Source organism: Rhea americana, unplaced genomic scaffold, assembly GCF_003343005.1.
Source record: "Rhea americana isolate MKP2758 unplaced genomic scaffold, rheAme1 scaffold_203, whole genome shotgun sequence".
NCBI lineage: Eukaryota > Metazoa > Chordata > Aves > Rheiformes > Rheidae > Rhea > Rhea americana.
The window spans coordinates 1,480,650-1,500,055 of NW_028186184.1; the positions used below are offsets into that span (position 1 = coordinate 1,480,650).

Below are 19,406 nucleotides of genomic sequence, written 5' to 3' on the forward strand. Positions count from 1 at the left end.
CTGGCCTCCCCGGCCACCCCTCAAGGGCCTTCCTGGTGTCACCTGGCCTCCCCGGCCACCCCTCAGGGAGCCTCCCGGTGTCACCTGGCCTCCCCTGCCACCCCGCAGGAGTCCCCCCGGTGCCCACGGCCTCCCGGTCACCCCGCAGGGAGCCTCCCGGTGTCACCTGGCCTCCCCGGCCACCCCTCAAGGGCCTTCCCGGTGTCACCTGGCCTCCCCGGCCACCCCTCAAGGGCCTTCCCGGTGTCACCTGGCCTCCCCGGCCACCCCTCAAGGGCCTTCCTGGTGTCACTTGGCCTCCCCAGCCACCCCTCAGGGGTCCTCCCGGTGCCCACGGCCTCCCGGTCACCCCTCAGGTTGCCTCCCGGAGTCTCTTGGCGTCGTGGTCGCCCCTCAGAGGTGCCCGAGGGGTCTCTTGGYCTCCTGCTGGCTGCCCACACATTGCTTCACCTCCCCAGTTACCCCTCTGGGAGACCCGCAGTGTCCCTTGACTTCCCAGTCCCCCACACCCACTCAAGTCACCCYTCAGGGACCCTCCTGGTGTCCTTTGACCTCCCTGGTCACTCCTCAGGGACCTTCTAGGTTACAGACTCAGTCAAGGTTCAGAAGGGATGTTTGGAGATCAGCCAGTTTTGTTTACCCGGTGTCCCTTGTCCTCCCCATGACCTCCTCGGTCACCCTCCCCACCTTCCAGTGACACCGTATGACTCTTAAAGACACCCTGGCCACCCTCCCCAGTGTCCCCCTATAGCCATAGTGACCCCCCAGTCACTGATCGGCTCCCTAGCACTCCCTTCAAGCCCCCTGTCCCTTCTGCCATCTCACCCCGTTACCTCCCTGCACCYAGGCCCCTGCCCCCAGGCCTCTCCCTTGCACCTCCATTTTCTCCTCCGTTCCTTCTYCTTCCTGCCCAGCTCCTCTCTTAAACCTTCTCTCTGTCCTGGTCTTCACTTTCCCTCTCCCTTCTTCCCTTTCTCCTTCTCTGAGCTGGCCCAGCGTAACAGGCACCTGCACAGTCTCTGTGACCTTGCAGCAGCTTTGATCCCCTGCTGTAATATGGGAAACTCTTTCCTTGCTCTGCTTCTAGATACTCACGTATTTTTAGCTACTCTTCTCTGGTTAGACAGGTCAGACTGACAGGTAGCATGCATTCATCCTGGGCCCTGAGCTCCTCGGTCAGTTGTAGCAACTGGGCAGTATCACTGTGTGTCACGTTTCTAAAAGCAGGCATTGGTACACCCCTTACATCATGGTATCTTGTGCCTGGCTCTGTTTGGTTTGGTACCATGCCATTCTGGGTAGGAGGGGGCATGCAAGGTGATAAAAAGCCTCATTTCACTCCTCTGGAAGCTGATCCTCACATCCAAAAGATTTTTTACCATCTCTGTCTTAAACTTTTTTTATGTCAGTACCATAAAAGACTCAAAAGGAATTGCCTGTCATTACACTGCAATGGGAACAACAAAGCTGACATTTCCTACTTTCTTWCTTTTAGTCCTTTGAGGATTAGCAACCTTTAACCGTTGTTATCAGTTTGACCCTAACAATATGTTACACAAATGAGCACATTCAGTCTGTTTATGACTCACCCTCATCCAACCTTTGTGCTCACTTAGGAATGCATGCAGCAAATTATTTTGTCTTATTTCTTCAGCAGTGTCTGTTGCATTATTTTGCTGGAGAAAAAAGGAGTGTCCYTTAGTATGGTTTTGTCTCTGCCTGGGAGCAGAGAAGAAGGCAGGAAAGAGGCAGGTTGAGGCACCTTTTTCTGTTGCTCATCTGAGCAACCACATATAGAAACATTTTTGTTACATCTTCTGTAGTTTCTATTCCTCATATTCAAGGGTGTGCAGAATGCTGCTATACGCTTCCTGTGTAGCAGGACTACTCARATTTACAGTCTTTGCATTTGAAGCACTTCCTTGACTTGCTCTTGATAACGAATTGATAATGTCTATCTCACAAGAAAGATCACTGGAAATGAATCTRTGGTTTCAAAACTGCTTAGGACACAAAAATATCTACAGATCAGGATAAATGTTAAAGAAAATGTTTACTTATATTGAAAAGAGAGGCCAGCCATTGCTATTATGTAATCAGTTGGCAAAGGATCTTGTGAAAAAACAAAGAGGCTGAGTATATTTTGTTTTGCTTTTTACTGTCAAAAGCAATAGGACAGGATGAGGTGTTAATTATAGCTGAGGTCTATCCAGCTAGGAAATTCCAAGAGAATTTTGTCCTGCCAGAGAGAGCGTTTTGTGAACAAAACTTAGGAAACAGTTTCAAGCATAAGGAGATTTTGTCTGGGGTGTATGAATCTGAAAGTAAGAGAGGACAGGAGCTACAATTTTCTGGCTGAGCACAAACCAGCTCTAATCGCCATGCTGTTTGGATGTATCAGCCTGCAGCTATACTCAGGTTAAGAGGTTGTGCCTCACCAAAGCACTCAGATTGCAATTGAAGCTACCACACTGCCATTTACACCCGAGCACATGCAAACACTCATGATTTGTGTCCAGACTATAGCTTCTGGCTGAGTAACAGGATAGCTTGTGGAAAGATACTGAATCTTAATTAACTGAGGGCTTGTGTGCAGCAAAGCTTGCTCCAGAATAGACACTGCTGACCAAGTGCCTGTGTGGATATATTTATCAAGTAATAAAAATGATTTCCAGGTGGGCAACTSGGAATAGCTGTTCTGCTTTACTTCCCCCACCTTAGTCCAGATTAGTTTATCAGTATATACATGCAAATAGTCCAGGATATAGAGAATCTGCTTCGTCTGTGAGCCTATCCCCAGCATAGCTTCAGTCCTATTGCATMTGCGTAGCAGTGGTACCCCAGAGCTGCATCTGCACAGCACCTAGACACTGCAAACATCTCTGCAAGCTTATAAATATCACCAGCCCTCAAGAATGCAGCACAGTATCTCMTCTCTTGTGACATCTCTGTTGTGTGAAATTGGCAGTCACTCATATGAAGCGGATACAAATATGTGGGACTCCTGTTGTGGGGAGACTGAATTCAAGTTACATTCTAGTATGCTTCAGCACCTATCTTGCCATATATTTAGTGTGGCACCAGCATCACGTTGGGTGAAAGTGAAGATCATAGGCACTGGTTTTAATGGTATTAAAACAGTTGCATTTAATTTTTTCTTGTAAGCTTCTCATTTCAAGTTAAATTTGTTGGTATAGACAAGTTGTCTGGATCTGAAAATCTTAAACATCTCCTTTTTTCTGTTTTTCTGTCATCTCACCATATATGAGTATATATATTTAAGCAAAAACTGCATTTCATTTCTTAAACCACTTGGAACGTAGGAACTGCCATTTTGAGTAAAGACAAAGGTCCACCTAAACCGCTGTTCTGTCAGTGGCAATGGCTAATAGCAGATAAAGAACAAATAGTGTAGAGTAAAAGGTATAGAAGTATGTCATGRCTTGATTATTTTCTTTTATATCTCAAAGATTTAGAAAAGAAATGAAGGGAGTGGGGAACTTCAGCAGAAAAATGACATTGGMTTTCCCTTGAGGTGACATTTCTCTTCAATATCATTATTCTCAGGTATGTGGCATATTGTTATGCTTTTTGGGGGGCAAAAATATATTAGTTAAGAAAAGCTAATACACTACTACCTTTTAAATGTTAAAGGAAAAATAAAGTTTAAGTATCAGACTGACCCTTAGGATCTTTGAGGTAACATTCTCAGGGATACACATCTGTAATGGATAATGCTAGGTAAAATATGTATTTCTCTTTCATACAGATTACCAGTTTACTCATACAAGAAATATTATTGTGAAATTAAGTTCATTATTATTTTTACTGCGTTACAGTCTTAAAATGAAAGTCAGCATTAAAAGGCGAATGTTATGTTACGCATACCTTAAAAATTAAATCTTAAAGGTCAGAAATTAAGCAACTTTAATCATTTTGTTCTTATTYACTCTATCTCCTGTTAAATACCTTTGCCTGCTACCTAATATCTTTCTTACAAGCAGCTGAACCTGTAAGTTTATAAAGATATAATCTGTATGTTCTTTTTGACGGGGACTAACTCTTTTCAGTTKTCCCATGCGACAGGACAAGAGGCAATGGGCAGAAATTGAACCAAAGGAAGTTCTGCCTGACTGTGAGGGGGACTTTCTTCACTGTGAGAGTGATGGAGCACTGGAACAGGTTGCCCAGAGAGGTTGTGGAGTCTCCTTCTCTGGAGATATTCAAGGCCCGCCTGGATGCAACCCTGTCTAACATGCTCTAGGTGACCCTACTGAGCAGGGATATTGGACTAGATGATCTCCAGAGGTCCCTTCCAACATTACTGATTCTATGATTCTATGGAGTTGTTAGTAACAGAGCTGGCTTTCATCATATTGCAGAGTCATTCCAGAGCTCATTTGTTATTGTTAGAATCGCTAATATTCGAGATTAGGAAGAGCACAAGCACCAGAGCAAGCGACCAATTTCTGGTAAATGAGCAAGGGGTACTGACTGTTAGGCATTATGTGGTGAATCCACCAAATTTGCCTTCTGCAAGCTCCCCTAGAAACACACACTGTAAGAGGTCAGCAAGATGATATGCTATGGAAAGCAAATGACTGCTGGTGACCAAATAATCTGCAATGTGCAGTTAGTCCATATCCAAAGATCATTGAAATCTCCAGAGCAAGATGGAAGGAGGTGATCAGCTTTGATCTTTTGCAGGATTCACCCTCTTTTGTTTTAAATTCTTTTTTCTTCCTGTTAGATTCCTTAGTCTTCAGGCTTCMTGTATCTTTTTTGCTTTTCTCTTTCTCCTTTCTTTCAGTCTCACATTCACACTGTAAGCAATATCAACCTCAAATCCTCTCAGTACTGCACTCGTTCCTTTTTTCTCTCCAAGTAGAATTTTGCTTTTCTCACATATTGTTGTTTCATCTTTGTCTTGATGCCCTTGGATAGATGCTCTTTACTGATCATTCTTCTCCTTTTCACTGTTTTGTGTTCTATTCRGTCTCCAGTTTCACCATGTTTAAACAGTTTCTGCACCCTTTTCTCACCAGGGAGAATTAAAGGGAATTCTATCAGAAGAGTATCATTGTGTGGGTAAAACACAGGCCCAAGCATAGGAATTGGGACAAATAAATTCTGCTGAGCTTTGTATTTCAAGCCAATAGAAAATTGCATCCCTCCAGCAACAAGAGTACAGAAGAGCCACAGTTTTTTCTATGTGATCATGCCAAGGTGACACAGGTRCATGTTATTGCTGAGATAGAACCAGCTGTAGAAGCATAGATTTGTTGTCAGGCTGGGACTTACAAAACTGGGTAGCATATGAAGTTAGCTGTTTAACTCCATTGTAAATGGAACTTCTCCCATCTGTAAAAGCATGGTAGCTGCTGTCCACCAGGCATAGGTAGTCCTTGAATTTGAAAGTGTGGCTGGTAGCAGCCAGCTTTTGCTTATAGATATGTGAGCTTATTTGAGTAACACTTATAACAGATGTTAGTTGCACAGTATGACAGGCACTAGATGAGTGCAAATATTTATGTAATTTTAGGTCATTTTTCTTCCGTGTCTGCCCAGTTTTTTGTTAATGGAAGTTAGATGCTCGGCAGCAGCCACTGTCAATTAAACTGTCACTATTTGGACATATTCTCTATTAGTGTTTCCTTTTCTGTCAGGCTTACTAATTTTAACATGGTGTTACGACACCAGGTTAAGAAGAAAATGGAGTAAATTATTCAGWGTGACCCACTTGACCTTCTTCTGGCAGCAACAAATGGTGAGACATACAGTAAAGTGACACTGTTGATTTTTTTCTAATGATCTAAGAGTTTCAGGACGAACATTTCCAGATGTGATTTCTGCTTATTTATGATTGCGTCTGTGCTGTGAAGTCAAGTGGCCACTTCAGGTTTGGAGGACAAAACTGAGAGCAACATCAAATCCATTTCATCCCAACATAACCTTTGTAGTGAAGAGTCATCAYTGGCAACTGCATACTGTGAATAGAYAGCTTGCCTCAAGAAAAGCAACAATTTTGAGATGAATCTTAGTAAAYTTATGTATTTGATTCCTCAGTGTTTGGAGTGAGAAGATAACACTGAAATGTGGTGGTTTCAGCAAGGCCTCTCGTTCTTGCCTGTGGTTTTGGTTGTGTGGTCTGCTGCATCTTTTATATTTTCTTACATTACTGCAATCATCCTACACCATGTCGACCCTTTGGTACCCTACATCAGGTCAGTAAAGTTCATACAATTGCATTGTTACCTGTATCTAAATATTGAGTTGCCCTCTCGTGCTAATTCTTCTCCAACTCCAAACTTTAAACAACAGGTGTTTTTTTTTAATTAAAGATATACACATATAAACAACCAGTAATTATAGTCAAAGCTACCTATTTTTACACAAATATTTAACCTTTAAGTTGTTGTGGCTCTGTGAATACATCCTTAAAATGATGGTGAATGAAAAAATTGGGGGTACATCTCCAGCCCTCTGATTGTAATAAAGCTTCTTGCTGTCATCAAGCTTGGTTTCATCAGTAAATCTATACTGTAGTCTACATTTCTGACTGGATGGCAGTAAGGTTGCACATATGACCTTAATTTTGGTCTTTCACTTTTCCAAGTTCATTTTCCAATTTTAGTACTCTCTATTCACCTTTTACGTGGAATTAAGATAAATATAAAAGGAATAGTTAGTTATACCAAGTATGTTCATTCCTTTTTCTAAGAATAGCCTGTCCTTACCATGCTTATTTCTACAGCTYTTGAAACTAGCACAGTAGAGCTTAAGTCATGAAAAATTCAGTGAAAAATAACTGCAAGGATTTTGCAAACTTCTTTCTTACAGTTTCTTTGTAGCCTGAAATAAAGATGTGTTGCAAGTATTTTTAGTATAGAYGGAGATCACTGTCTTTTTCTTCCAGTGATACAGGGACAATACCTCCTGAAAGATGCTTATTTGGGATCATGCTAAATATTTCAGCTTTCATGGGTGAGTATAGAAAGTTGTCCTTTGTGAACTGTAAGCAGTTCTGGAACRCACACTATTTTAAACAAATGGACACTATTTTAAACTATTTCCATATTCAGATCATTAAACAGCCCATAACTCTCAGTCAAAAGCCAAATTCTAAGTAAACTATGTTAATACTCTGAAGTAATTGAGAGGAAGGCATATCGCAGGGATGTTATCCACAAAGCCAGCATGACAGTTCCAGATTCCAGAAGGCCAAAAATGCATTCAAACAAAACCCAGACTGGTAAAAGAAATAGAAATGCAAGTTTAAGGCASTCAGTCCACTTTAATTGTGCTGTAGTTATAGGGGGACGGGGAGGAACAACCTAGTATGTCTTTCACATGAAAGATATCAGAAAAATCTAGTGAGTTTATTTTTTTATTATTATACTATTTCAGTTTTGACTTCCAAGTTCTCAGCTTTCTATTTCATTGTGCAATAACATAGCATTTGTGTTTTAAATTATTGCCTTTGACACTCAGYATCTTTCCAGTTAAAAAGGACAGTCTGCTGATTATCAGCTCAYTTGGTTTCTTCATTCATAGGTATGGCTACCATGTATGTCCGTTATAAGCAAGTCCATGCTCTGAATCCAGAAAAATCCAAGATCACCAAGCTTAATAAGATTGGCCTTACACTAGGACTGATGAGCTGTTTTGGACTTTGCATTATTGCAAATTTCCAGGTTTGTGCTTTGTTTGCAGTTTCCTGAAGCTGTCCAGAATTCTATTTGTTTACTGAGATATCTGATAAGATATGGGAGGTTGGCTCAAAGCAAAACTTTTGGCGGAGAACCTGTTTTTTTGTGAATTTCCCTACAAAAAACTGGTAGAAATTTGAAGTTTCAATATGGAATTTCTTACACATTTCTTACTTGCTTTATCCATTGAGACTAATCAGCAGCCATTCATGAAGTTTCAAAACATTATTAAAAACTTTTCCAGAAAGCAAACATCTTCCTTCTCCTTCTCACAGAAYATTTAAAAGTCTTAGTTCCAGATTAAAAGACCACAAATAAAGTATAGTGTATTTTGATTCAAAAGAAATGTCAAATATTAGAAAATTTTTATAACCAGAAATAACACCAACAAAAACAGCTGACACCACAAAAAGTCTAGCTCTAAAAAATCTAGCCTCTTCAGTATATTTTCCTTCAAAACCTACACAGTTCTCAGTCAGCCTACTCCAATCAGTCAAAACTTACTCCAGTCTCAGTCAGCTGTTGAAATTCTGCCTCCCAGTATCTTATTTTTTTTATTTTTTCTCTACAATACTATTTTTGTTTGTTTTTCCAAAAACCTGATACTCTCAAATACTYACACCATCAGCAGGGCTACATTTAGCCTCAATGGTTGTTACACGCAAGAAAGTTGTGCAGCTACCAGCCTCGTCATAGTAATTATCAGATGGATTTTTTTCAGGGGTCTGTGGCAGTACCTTTGGCTGCTAGAGGCCGCAGCGGCACCTGTTGGATCAGGGCCAGGATTAGAAGCAGAGAGCAGCAAGGAAAGCTCTACCTTACTCACTTCCCTTTTCCTAATAGCACAGGTCTTCATTGCTTCAATACCCCATTTTAGGAAGCTCAGCACATTGATCTTTGCCTGTCTTGGAGACTTCGGTCAGTTTGCTTTTCTATAGCCCTAGAGGTAGCCAGGGTCACAGAGTCTCCTCTGCCAAGTGAGAGGATCCAAGTTGTGTTCTGCGCCATAATTTGCTTCCACCACTGATTAGAAGAGGGTATGTCTATTTTTTGTAGATTCCCAGATAATCAAAAATATAGGTTAATTTCTTAGCCAGTTTGTATGACATTTAATCTTGAGCAACACAAAAGTTGTCAGTGATGTGCTAGCATTTCTCAGTGGCGTTCAGGCTCTGTTGGGGCCATTCCAGAGGTAAAAGGAGCTAAAAATCCCTGAAGCCCACTAGATATGGAGACAACCAAAACATGAAAAAACATGTGTGAAGATGAACATGGAGGACAAATTGCTCCAAACAGTTCTCACTGGCTGGGAGTAAATGCAACGGCACAGGGCTCATACTCACAAGGATTTTGATTTTTGAGCCAATGCAACTGCTCTATTCTAGCTATGGCTATTTCCCTTTCATACAGGACAAAGACGTCTCTCTGTTGAAGCCTAATCACTGAACAGCCCATGCTTTCAGAGCACACACCTTTGGCTGTTAGCTGACAGCATAAATACAATTTAAATTTCCATCTTTGTTGTACTGCTGTGGGTGTACGTTAAACTGCATTTGTGCTCTGTAAGGTGCACGTTCAGATTGTGAAGAAAACATGACTGATTCCTGATATTAGAAGTTACTCGGTAAAATACATAGATAATCTCTTCCTTTAAGGCATAAAATGATCACCTGCAGGATTGGGAGTACAATGAGGCACAACTGTCAAGGTGCACTTAATTTTCTGCTTTTCAGTACTGTGCCCAGTCAGTGATTAGAGGAACAGACTGAATGCACTCTGATTTTTGATGGCAGAGATTGTGAGTTTGGTTGTTTTTGCTGGAGTCATTTCTAGTTTTAAGAATTTTTACTAGTTGACATTTGATTTTCCTAAAATTTGGGGGGAGGTTTAATTGAAAAATATTAATTTCTGTTTCAACCTTGTTCTCTTTGAATATTCAAATATATTAGCTTGAGAAACAAAGTATATTCAAACTTGAGCAATTCAGAAAAGGACTAAGCCTAACTRTTTCATTTTTCACATCATTTTGGGGGGCAAGATTGTGTGTTGTGTTTCTCTTGCATTATGTTATCCTTCATAAACGTTCAAATTCCTGAGATGGAAAAGCTCAGTAGATAGCCTGTCATAACCCTTCTTACCTGCCCAACTGCAGGGATTCCGTCATCCAGTTTCTGTGTTACCATCTGTTTTTCTTTGAATATAGCTGATGAGAGCAGCTTTTATAAATTCCTGTGGTTAAGATACAGTTGTGAGCTCTAACTCAGCCATAAGAACTTATCAAAAGCAGCAATATAGAGGGCTAGTAGGTGCTGGCTTCTAGCTCGCTCTATGTGGGGTTTTCAAGAAAACATCTTAAGTACTGACACGTTCCAAAACTGCTTAGCTTCAGTTGCAAGAAGATAATTGAGCGGGTAGAGTCCCAAACAAATGTTTACAAAAGAAAAGGTGTTGTCTGAGTTTAAAATTAAAACAGGTTATGTATTAGTAATACTTTCTTTCCCTAGAAATGTATTCTATACTACATACATGTGATTGGAGCCTGCCTGACATTTGGAGTAGGGGCCATTTATATGCTTGTTCAGACCATCCTATCCTATCTGATGCAGCCAGAAGTTCACAGCAAAGACATCTTTTGGATCCGACTGACAGTGTTGCTCTGGTGTAGTTCAAGCATTGCCAGCAGTATCCTTTGCTCTGAAGTGTGACTGCCAAATAGAACAACTTTTACACACAATAGTATTTGCAAATAAGTTAGTTTAAATTTGCCAGTATGAAAAAAATATGCCACAGATAGCCTGCCATCTTTAGATATACAGCTTGTATTGTAATATGTAGTCATATTCTGTGTTGCTACCTGGGAACTTTAGCATAAAAGGAATCCTCAGGTTAAGCTCAGTAGTGAGTCTGGCTAGTAAAAGACAAGAGGGATGGTTAACCCTTCTCTTTCCTGCCCATGCACACAAAGGAGTGAAAATGACAAAATAAGAATTTACTGCAAGGAGTCTTGACTGTAGATTATCGAAGATGGGGAGAAAGAATTGTGCTTGAGACAGGTGGGTTTAGTGGGAAAAAACAAACGAGAAATGAGTGTCTCTGTTCTTTGGCGGTGTGAATGCTACAGCATTTTTTGTAGAAAAATGAGAAGTACAAACATAGCAGAAAAGAAAATACCATTAATCTATCAGTGCGCGTTAGTGATGCACTGTGCCAGATGGCTTCCAGAGGAGCTTTAAAGTGCWAGCATTTATCTGTAACACCTTTGGCCTCAAGACTGCTTAGGAGAAACTCTGGCGTGTTCTGCCAAGGATGAGTCAGAAGTGGAATTTGACCTCTGATCTCTTCCCTGCACATCCTGTAGTTCAACAGACAAGAAATTTCTGACAGGCATTCCCTATAACCTTTCCTTGACTCTGGAATCCATCAAGTCCCAAAATTGTCATTTCTCGAGTGCTGGAAGTAGCTGCAGGTTTTAAAGAAATGTGGGCAAATCTCTCCAGAATGAGGACCCTTTTTCTGTCCAGAGTCATTTAATATCAGGAAACTGAACCACAGCAGTATCTCTGTTAAACATTGTATTTTTTTGTGTCAAACAGGACTATCAAACTTAAGAATTGGAATTTACATTCCAAAGGCGCAAGTCCAAAAACATTGCTAGATGCTGTCTTTCTGTAACTGAATCAAGGCCATCTATTTAATCCCCACCAATTCCACTTATTTCTAGGCTGACAGCCAAAACCAACACTAAACCACACACACAGTTTCCCATTGGCAGAGAGTCTATCTGATCACTGAGCTCCCATAGATGCTACTATAAAATTATATAATCTGCTCCAGTCAGACAAGAAGTGATAGTTTGGGCATTGGCAGTTAGGCATAAAGAAGAGAAAAGAATCTTTACCTACTGAGGTCTCTTGATACAGAATAAGGAAGTTATCCATGTGACTTCAGAGAATTTCAATCTGCAGTAGAAATATCGTATCTGGTCCTGAACCACTGAAGAGCCAGTTGATAGTCCTAACTCAAAGTCTGTTTAGTCCAGTGGGGAATTTCAATACTGAAGACAGTAACAGGAAGTTAGTTGCAGAATTACATGGTAGCATGAAATTAAAGTTGTAATGTTTTATAGTTCTCCTTTTTCCAAACAGATTACAGCCTGCATCAAGTTGGCCATTTTGGGTGCCAGACGAGAACACGCCTTTCAACTTTGAACAATTAGGAGCTAAACACAATAGAAGAAGACTTTAAAATGGAACAATATGAACTAGATGAAAGTTAAGAGCCTTTTACAAATGCCAGAAAGCAAGCTGCAAGCCCAAAGTCTACAGAGTTTTCAAACCAGTGTGGTCTAACCAATATTAGAGGGAAGTGAAGACAGCTGTAAAAGTGGAAGGAAAGAGTAGTCAGAGTATTTTCTACATTAGCAGCTCTAGATGTATTCAGGAAAGAAGGTAAGAGGAAGAAATCTGTGGCCATGGGTGAAATGGTTGTATCTGGTACCAGAGGACAGAAGGAATCCTAATAATCGCAGATGCACTGCTGGACTGAAACAGCGGAATTTACAACACAGGAAGGGCAAAGCAGTTTGTCACCTGTCCTGTAACCAAGGGGAGAGTGGGAGCCGATATTTTTGTTTCTCGATAATTAAATTCCTTCCATTTCAGTAGTATCTCAGGCAGGTAACACGCAGCTACTTAAACTGGACATTTTAATTAGCAGAACTGGGTGTCTTGCATTCAGTGTTCAAATCACTAACCAAAGAGCTCCCTAGATCATTCACATCAAATTTTTAATACGCTTTGGAAGTTTGTGTGCTGAAAGGCATAAATATGCCAGCAAGTTCAGTCTTGTTCGCCACCAGAATTAATCTTGGACATCAGGAGGCTTTTTGATGTTTAATCCCGTTAAGGATTAAGGAAGTTAATTAAGATGTAAATTTCATTTATAAAGTCAGTAGCATTTGATGTAGTGTAGTAGGTCTTCACCTCTTTAAGGTGTTGAAAATGCAACTTCTTAATAACTCAGAGTTTTTTTTGTTTTGTTTTGTTTTTTCTTTTTTTTTTTTGGCTGCTGTACCAAACAAGTTATCAAGCCCTGAGTGGACTAAAAGGGAAACACAAACATTAATAGCCCTGTATTTGGCACTATTTCAAATGATATGGTGTTCCAGAGTATAATCCACACATCAAGAATTCAAGGTAGTTGAGGAGTTGAAAAGCAGTCAGACAAAGAGGTACAAACACTATTAAACTGGAAAAAATACCACTTAAAAAATAAATCGAGGTGCATAGTGTGGTTCTCATTTGATCATAGTCCAAATGCTTTCATAAGGACATTATAGTTGATCAAGAAGGTGTAACAAGATATAGCATCCAGAATACAAAGATTGATTTTAGACTGGAATTAATTTTTTTAGTGTGACAGTAATTGTTGGAACAATCTACAGGCTAAAGGGAATGATGTGTAACAGTCTGCTTCACATCACCATTTCTATTCATTATGCTCAGGAGGCCTTGGGAGAAAAAAAAAAAAAAAGAAAAAAGAAAAAAGCAGAAATGTCCTTGCAGCCTCAGGCTAAAACAATCCAGAGCTGAGTTTAAAACTTCTAAGTTGCTAATGCTTTCTTTTGAATCTTCCTTAACATATTTATTTACAGTGTTTATTTCCTCCGTTGTTTTATATAGTGGCCTGTATGGAACTAATTTAGTGCAAAAGTTGCACTGGGATCCTCAGGAGAAAGTAAGTGATTTTTGAATAGAGAAAATAAAGCAAATTCGTGGGAGTAGCACCATGCTCAGCACTGTAAAACATGTTCATTAGATGAAGTAACACTCGGTAAGCTAAAGCTCCTAACCACACTGTGCAGATTTGCTTGACTTTTGGGGTTCTCCAGTGAAGGAACATGTACATTATTTGCAAGGTCAGCAACAAATGCATCTGGGAATTTACTGCTGTTGCAGATAGCTCTATGCTTTCAGTATTTGGCATGGGACAAGACCAGCAAGCTTTACCAGTTAAGCCAGCATGCAACTACAGGCTGAAGCAAAATATTTGCAGCTCCTAGCATTATTTTAAATTAAGCTCATGGGCAGTAACTGAACTGTCTCAACCTGTTGTCAAGATAGCGGTCAGTGCCAGTCAGAGACTGATGGTCAGTGTTAGATTATAGCTATAAGTTGTGGATTGCATGTGCTAGCTGGTTGCAGGACTTCCTGACTGACCCATCTAAGGATGAGTCTCTGGTGGAGTTAGGAGGAAAAGGTCAAAGGATACAAACAATATAGCTGCTTTTGAAGTGATAATACCAGTATCCTACAGTAGTGGGATCCCAGGTGGAGCAGAAAGAGAGGGGCAAGGTATGCTCTTCTTGACAGCTCTGCCTACCTCCCTGGCCTGCCTTCTTCCCTCCAGCCACTGCTGGAGGGGTGGACATTTACTGGAGAAAATACTCTCCAGGATGAGTTGAGTATTTTCCCCCACTTCTTTGAAGTACAAGGAGCTTCCCAGAAATCTGCTCACCTCCAAGGGAGCACCCTGATCTTTTTAGGAAGACAGTACTTCAGTAAAGTGGTTCTCGTACTGGCCATGTCAAGCTCTTTTTTTATGGACCCTTCAGTTACTGTCACTTGAGATTCAGTTCTTGGCAAGGGTGATCCCAGTTGTGTGGAGCAGGTGTTTTCCTGGTCATTCTCACCCCAAATTTAGTACTTCACTCCTAGAGACTTCAGGTAGTCCAGAGAATTTACTTTTCCACAGAGAATAGTTGTGGATGCAAGATGTCATCAGAACACACCTTATTTGTGCCATTGCAAGCTCAAGAGCTTCTCACAGTGATCTTTCTCCCTTCTTTTATACAGGGCTACACAGCTCACATCATCAGTACTGTCTCAGAGTGGTCATTAGCATTCTCCTTTCTCAGCTTTTTCCTCACCTATATCCGTGACTTTCAGGTAAAATGAAGTTACATTAAACAGTGCTTTATCAAACTAAATAGCCTGATATTATGCAAGTGGGCTGTGCTTACCAGCTTCTAAACTAAATGGACTGGAAGCCCTGTAGCATGAACAGCATTAAATGCAGTCCTTCCTTCCTTAGGAGGATCTGCTCCTAGTGTGTTAACAGCGGTGAATAACACAATCACCTCCTTCCTGAAATTCAAGCTCTATATCACAGACACRGGGGAAATTTATCATCAAATTACATGGCAAGTTACAGAGTCACTCTAGGAGACCAACTCGGTAGTCAGGTTAATAGTTCTGGAGCTGGTCTGCATTTCAGGGTATTTGATTTGACTGTAGAAGTTATTTGCCCATGCTGAAGAAGTGACAAACCTCTAAGTTGCATTTGCTTTTCTTTTTCCTATATAGAAAATCTCCCTGCGTGCAGTTGTTAGCCTTCATGGACAAACCCTTTATAATGCACCGCAGAGCTTTATGACTGATGAACAGACGCTGCTGGTAGCAGGGAGTATCTAATGAAGTTGAAGAGAACATGTTCTCAACATAACTCAGGAATTTAATAGCAATAACAATGATATTTCTAAGCATTTATTTTGTATAAAAATAGGAAGTGATTGTATTCAACTTGACATAAATGGCTTTGCTATTGACCCACTACCCACTCAGCCATGCAAGTGTTATCAGTATTGTAAACAAACCTGTAACATTTCTACACATGCAGATGTCATGAAAGAATTAAATGAAGGTTATTAAAAAGTTGCATCTCCTCATCACTTCCCCTATACCCAATGAGAACGCAACAGCACAGAACTAATCCTTCTCAGCCCTTTGCCCTGGTCTCTCCTGCATTCCTTAAGCCAAGGCCTTTTGGATGTGTCGAGCACTCAAGTTCAGCCTAGAGCTGCTCTCCAATGTCATCCTTCCCATGCTTGTGGCACTCATGATGCGCACACTATGCCAGAGCTGAAAATCTCTGCAAACAGCTGAAGGACACCAAAGCCAACTCCAGCCACCCATGAGGGAAGTCCTCTCTTTACTCCACGATTTCCTCTAGACGAGAGGTAGTAGTTAGGTAGTAGTTGCTTGAGCAGCTCCCCTTCTTGCTGCAAGGGGTCTTAGCAAGGGGGTGCGACTCCTTGCCATGCTCCAGCTCTGATGTCTGTTATCTCCAGGAGAGGAGTCACAAGGAGTGTCAGTGGAAATAGYGACCTGAACAGGTTGCTCCAGGGTAAAATTGCTCTAATCCAAAGTCGTTCTTCTTTCTCTTGCTCCACCTGAAACTGTATGAGCTGAGGGACAGTTCTGTCCAAGAGTTCATGTTCAGTATGTCCTCACAGCTCGGGTTTAGGAAGATTCAGAGTGCACAGCACTCATCCCACTCATTCAACTCAGGTTCTAGAGGGAAGGAGGAAGAACCAGCTCCAAACTGAGCGCAGCGTGATATATGTCCTTGTAGAATTGATGTCCCTAATACTTGCACAAGACAGTCACCAACCCATGAGACATCTGCTGATTCCTCTTGCAGCTTCGAGAAGATGTCATACATGGTGCTGCCAGCCCCTACGCTGCTCTTGGGGCTTGTCAGTGTGCTTTCCAGATGTTGAGCTCCACAAAGCTTTCAGTACTAGATGCTCCATGTGTCAGTGTTTATGCTGTTTTTTTCCCCCCCCACAGGAACACTCTCCCACACCTGTATACTCCCATATCAAGCCCATGCCAGAAGCCTTAAAACATACTTGATCCAGTTCTACCAAAGTAAAGGATTAATTATTTGACTACACACAGACCTACAGAGTACAAAAGCAACAGCTGTCCCTAAGCCCTATTTAATAGCAATAACCAAAGAATCACAGAATGGTTGAGGTTGGAAGGGACCTCCAGAGATCATCTAGTCCAATCCCTCTGCTCCAGCAGAGTCACCTAGAGCATGTTAGACAGGATTGCATCCAGGTGCATTTTGAATACCTCCAGAGAAGGACACTCCACAACCTCTCTGGGCAACCTGTTCCAGTGCTCTGTCGCCCTCATAGTAAGGATGGTTTTTCCTTATTCAGGTGGAACTTCCTGTTCCAGCTTGTGTCCATTTCCTCTTGTCCTGTTGCTGGGCACCATCAGAAAGAGTCTTGACACCCTCCATTAAGATGTTTGTAGACATTGATAAGATTCCCCCCTCAGTCTTCTCTTCCCCAGGCTAAACAGGCCCAGCTCTCACAGCTGTTCCTCATATAGGAGAGGCTCCAGCCCTCCCTAACCATCTTCATAGCCCTACACTGGGTTCTCTCCAATAGCTCCACATCTCTTGTGCTGGGGAGCCCAGAACTGGACATAGTACTCAAGATGAGACCTCACCAGGGCTGMGCAGAGGGAGAGGACCACCTCCCTGGACCTGCTGGCAGCACCCTTCCTAATGTACCCCAGGAGACCATTGACCTTGTTGGCCACAAGGGCACACTGTTGGCTCATGGTTAACTTGTCCACCAGGACTCCCAGGTCCTTCTCTGCAGAGCTACTTTCCAACAGGTCAACTCCCAAACTGTACTGGTGCATGGGGTTACTCCTCCCTGTGTGYAAGGCCCTGCACTTCCCTTTGTTGAACTTTATGCCTCTCCCCCTAGCTCTCCAGCATGCCCAGATCTCTCTGAATGGCAGCACAGCCCTCAGGKGTATCAGCCATTCCTCCCAGCTTGATATCATCAGCAAACTTGCTGATCATCCACATCATTGATGACCAAGTGGAACAAGACTGGGCCCAGGACTGAGCCCTGGAGGATACTGCTAACTGCAGGCTTCCAACTAGACTCTGCACCACTGATCACAACCCTCTGAGCTCTGCCATTCAGCCAGTCCTCAATCCACCTCACTGTCCACTCATCTAACCCACACTTCCTGAGCTTCTCTAGGAGGATGTCATGGGAGATAGTGTCAAAAGACTTGGAGTCAAGGTAGACAACATCCAATGCTCTCCCCCCAACTACCCAGCCAGTCATTCCATCCTAAAAGGCTATCAGATTGGTTAAGCAGGATTTCCCCTTGGTGAATCCATGCTGGCTACTCCTGATCACCTTCTTTTCCTCCACATGCTTAGAGATGACATCCAGAATGAGCTGTTCCATCATCTTTCCAGGGATCAAGGTGAGGCTGACTGGCCTGTAGTTTCCTGGGTGCTCCTTCTTGCCACTTTTTGAAGACTGGAGCAACATTGGCTCTCTCCCAGTCTTCAGGCACTTCTCCTATTCTCCATGACCTTTCAAAGATGATGGTCTAGCAATAACATCTGCGAGCTCCCTCAGCACTCATGGGTGCATCCCATCATCTGTGGGTGTCAAGTTTGCCTAAAAGATCTCTAACGTGATCTTCCTCCACCAAGGGAAAGTCTTTCTTTCTCCAGACCATCTCTCTTCTCTCCGGAGTCTGGGATTCCTGAGGGCTGCCCTTAGCAGTAAAGGCTGAAGCAAAGATGACACTCAGTAACTCTGCCTTCTCTGCATCCTTCCTCACCAGGGCCTCCAACCCATTCAGCAGCAGGCCCACATTTTCCCTCATCTTCCTTTTGCCACCGATGTATTCTTGTTGTCCTTGACATCSCTTGCCCARATTTAATCCTAAATGGGCCTTAACCTTCCTCATCGCATCCCAGCATGCTCTGAAAACATTCCTSTAGTCCTCCCAAGTGGCCTGTCCCTTTTTCCACATTCTGTGTACTTTCTTCTTCTGTTTGAGTTTTGCCAGGAGCTCCTTGCTCATTCCTGCAGATCTCCTGCCCCCTTTGCTCGACTTCTTACTCATAGGGATGCACCAATCTTGAGCTTGGAGGAAGTGATACTTGAATATTAATGAGCTYTCTTGGACCCCYCCCCCTTCCTACTAGRGCCTTAACCCATGGGATTCATCCAAGTAGGTCTCTGAAGAGCCCAAAGTCTGCTCTCCTGAAGTCCAGGGCTGAAATCCTACTTATTACCCTGCTTCCTCCATGCAGGATCCTCAACCCCACCATCTCATGGTCACTGCAGCCATGGCTGTCCCCAACCTTCACATCTCCAACCAGTCCTTTTTTTTGTTAGTACAAGGTCCAGCTGCACACCTCTCCTTGTTGGCTCCTCCACCACCTGTGTCAAAGAGTTATCATCAGTGCTCTGTTGGAGCCTCCTGAACCGTGTACCTAGCTGTGTTGTCCTTCCAGCAGATATCAGGGTGGTTAAAGTCCCCCATGAGAACCAGAGCCTGTGATCATGAGGCTACTTCCAGCTGTTTGTAGAAGGCCTCATTGATGTCCTCTTCCTGATCAGGTGGCCTGTAGTAGACACCCTTAAGTGTCACCCATGTTAACCTGCTCTTAAATCCTTACTCGTAAGCTYTCAACTCGCTGTTCATCCACCCGTAGGCAGAGCTTGATACATTCCAGTTGCTCTCTTACATAAAGCGCAGCTCCACCACTTTGCCTTCCCGGCCCATCTTTCCTAAAAAAAAGACGTAGTCATCCATGACGACATTTCAGTCATGCAAGCTATCCCACCATGTCTCTGTGACTGCAATGAGATCACGGCCCTGTGACCACACACAGATCTCTAGTTCATCCTGTTTATTCCCCATGCTGCATGCATTGGTATACAGGCATCTCAGAGAAGTAATTAAGCATGCAGGTTTCTGAGGAGGAGTGCAAGAGGAGCCTCTGTAGTCACGTGCCACGTGCACTGCCCCAGCTGCATGCACCTGCYGAAGGCATCTCAGCTTAAGCTGTGCT

General features: G+C 42.5%; 2 protein-coding genes across 3 annotated transcripts in view; both read left to right on the plus strand.

Moving 5' to 3' along the window:
- Positions 1 to 19,406, plus strand: part of UBE2T (ubiquitin conjugating enzyme E2 T) — a 135,535-nt gene that overhangs the window by 61,739 nt on the left and 54,390 nt on the right. The gene's annotated exons all lie outside the window — the stretch shown is intronic.
- Positions 3,472 to 15,421, plus strand: DRAM2 (DNA damage regulated autophagy modulator 2). Of its 2 annotated transcripts, XM_085304124.1 has the most exons (9): positions 3,472 to 3,567; positions 5,046 to 5,235; positions 6,067 to 6,224; positions 6,917 to 6,984; positions 7,555 to 7,694; positions 10,214 to 10,391; positions 13,363 to 13,445; positions 14,564 to 14,656; positions 15,074 to 15,421. In XM_085304124.1, exons 3-9 carry the CDS (start codon positions 6,094 to 6,096, stop codon positions 15,179 to 15,181), a joined length of 801 nt encoding a protein of 266 aa, XP_085160250.1. In that variant the 5' UTR covers positions 3,472 to 3,567; positions 5,046 to 5,235; positions 6,067 to 6,093; the 3' UTR covers positions 15,182 to 15,421. The 2 variants fall into 2 exon arrangements, with proteins under 2 accessions (XP_085160250.1, XP_085160249.1); XM_085304123.1 differs by lacking the exon at positions 5,046 to 5,235.

Excerpts from the sequence above, each read along its gene's own strand:
- DRAM2 (XM_085304124.1), top strand. The coding sequence starts at position 6,094 with ATGTGGTGGTTTCAGCAAGGCCTCTCGTTCTTGCCTGTGGTTTTGGTT. Across the intron at positions 6,225-6,916 it reads CCTTTGGTACCCTACATCAG|TGATACAGGGACAATACCTC; the intron begins GTCAGTAAAGTT and ends TTTTTCTTCCAG. Across the intron at positions 7,695-10,213 it reads GCATTATTGCAAATTTCCAG|AAATGTATTCTATACTACAT; the intron begins GTTTGTGCTTTG and ends TTCTTTCCCTAG.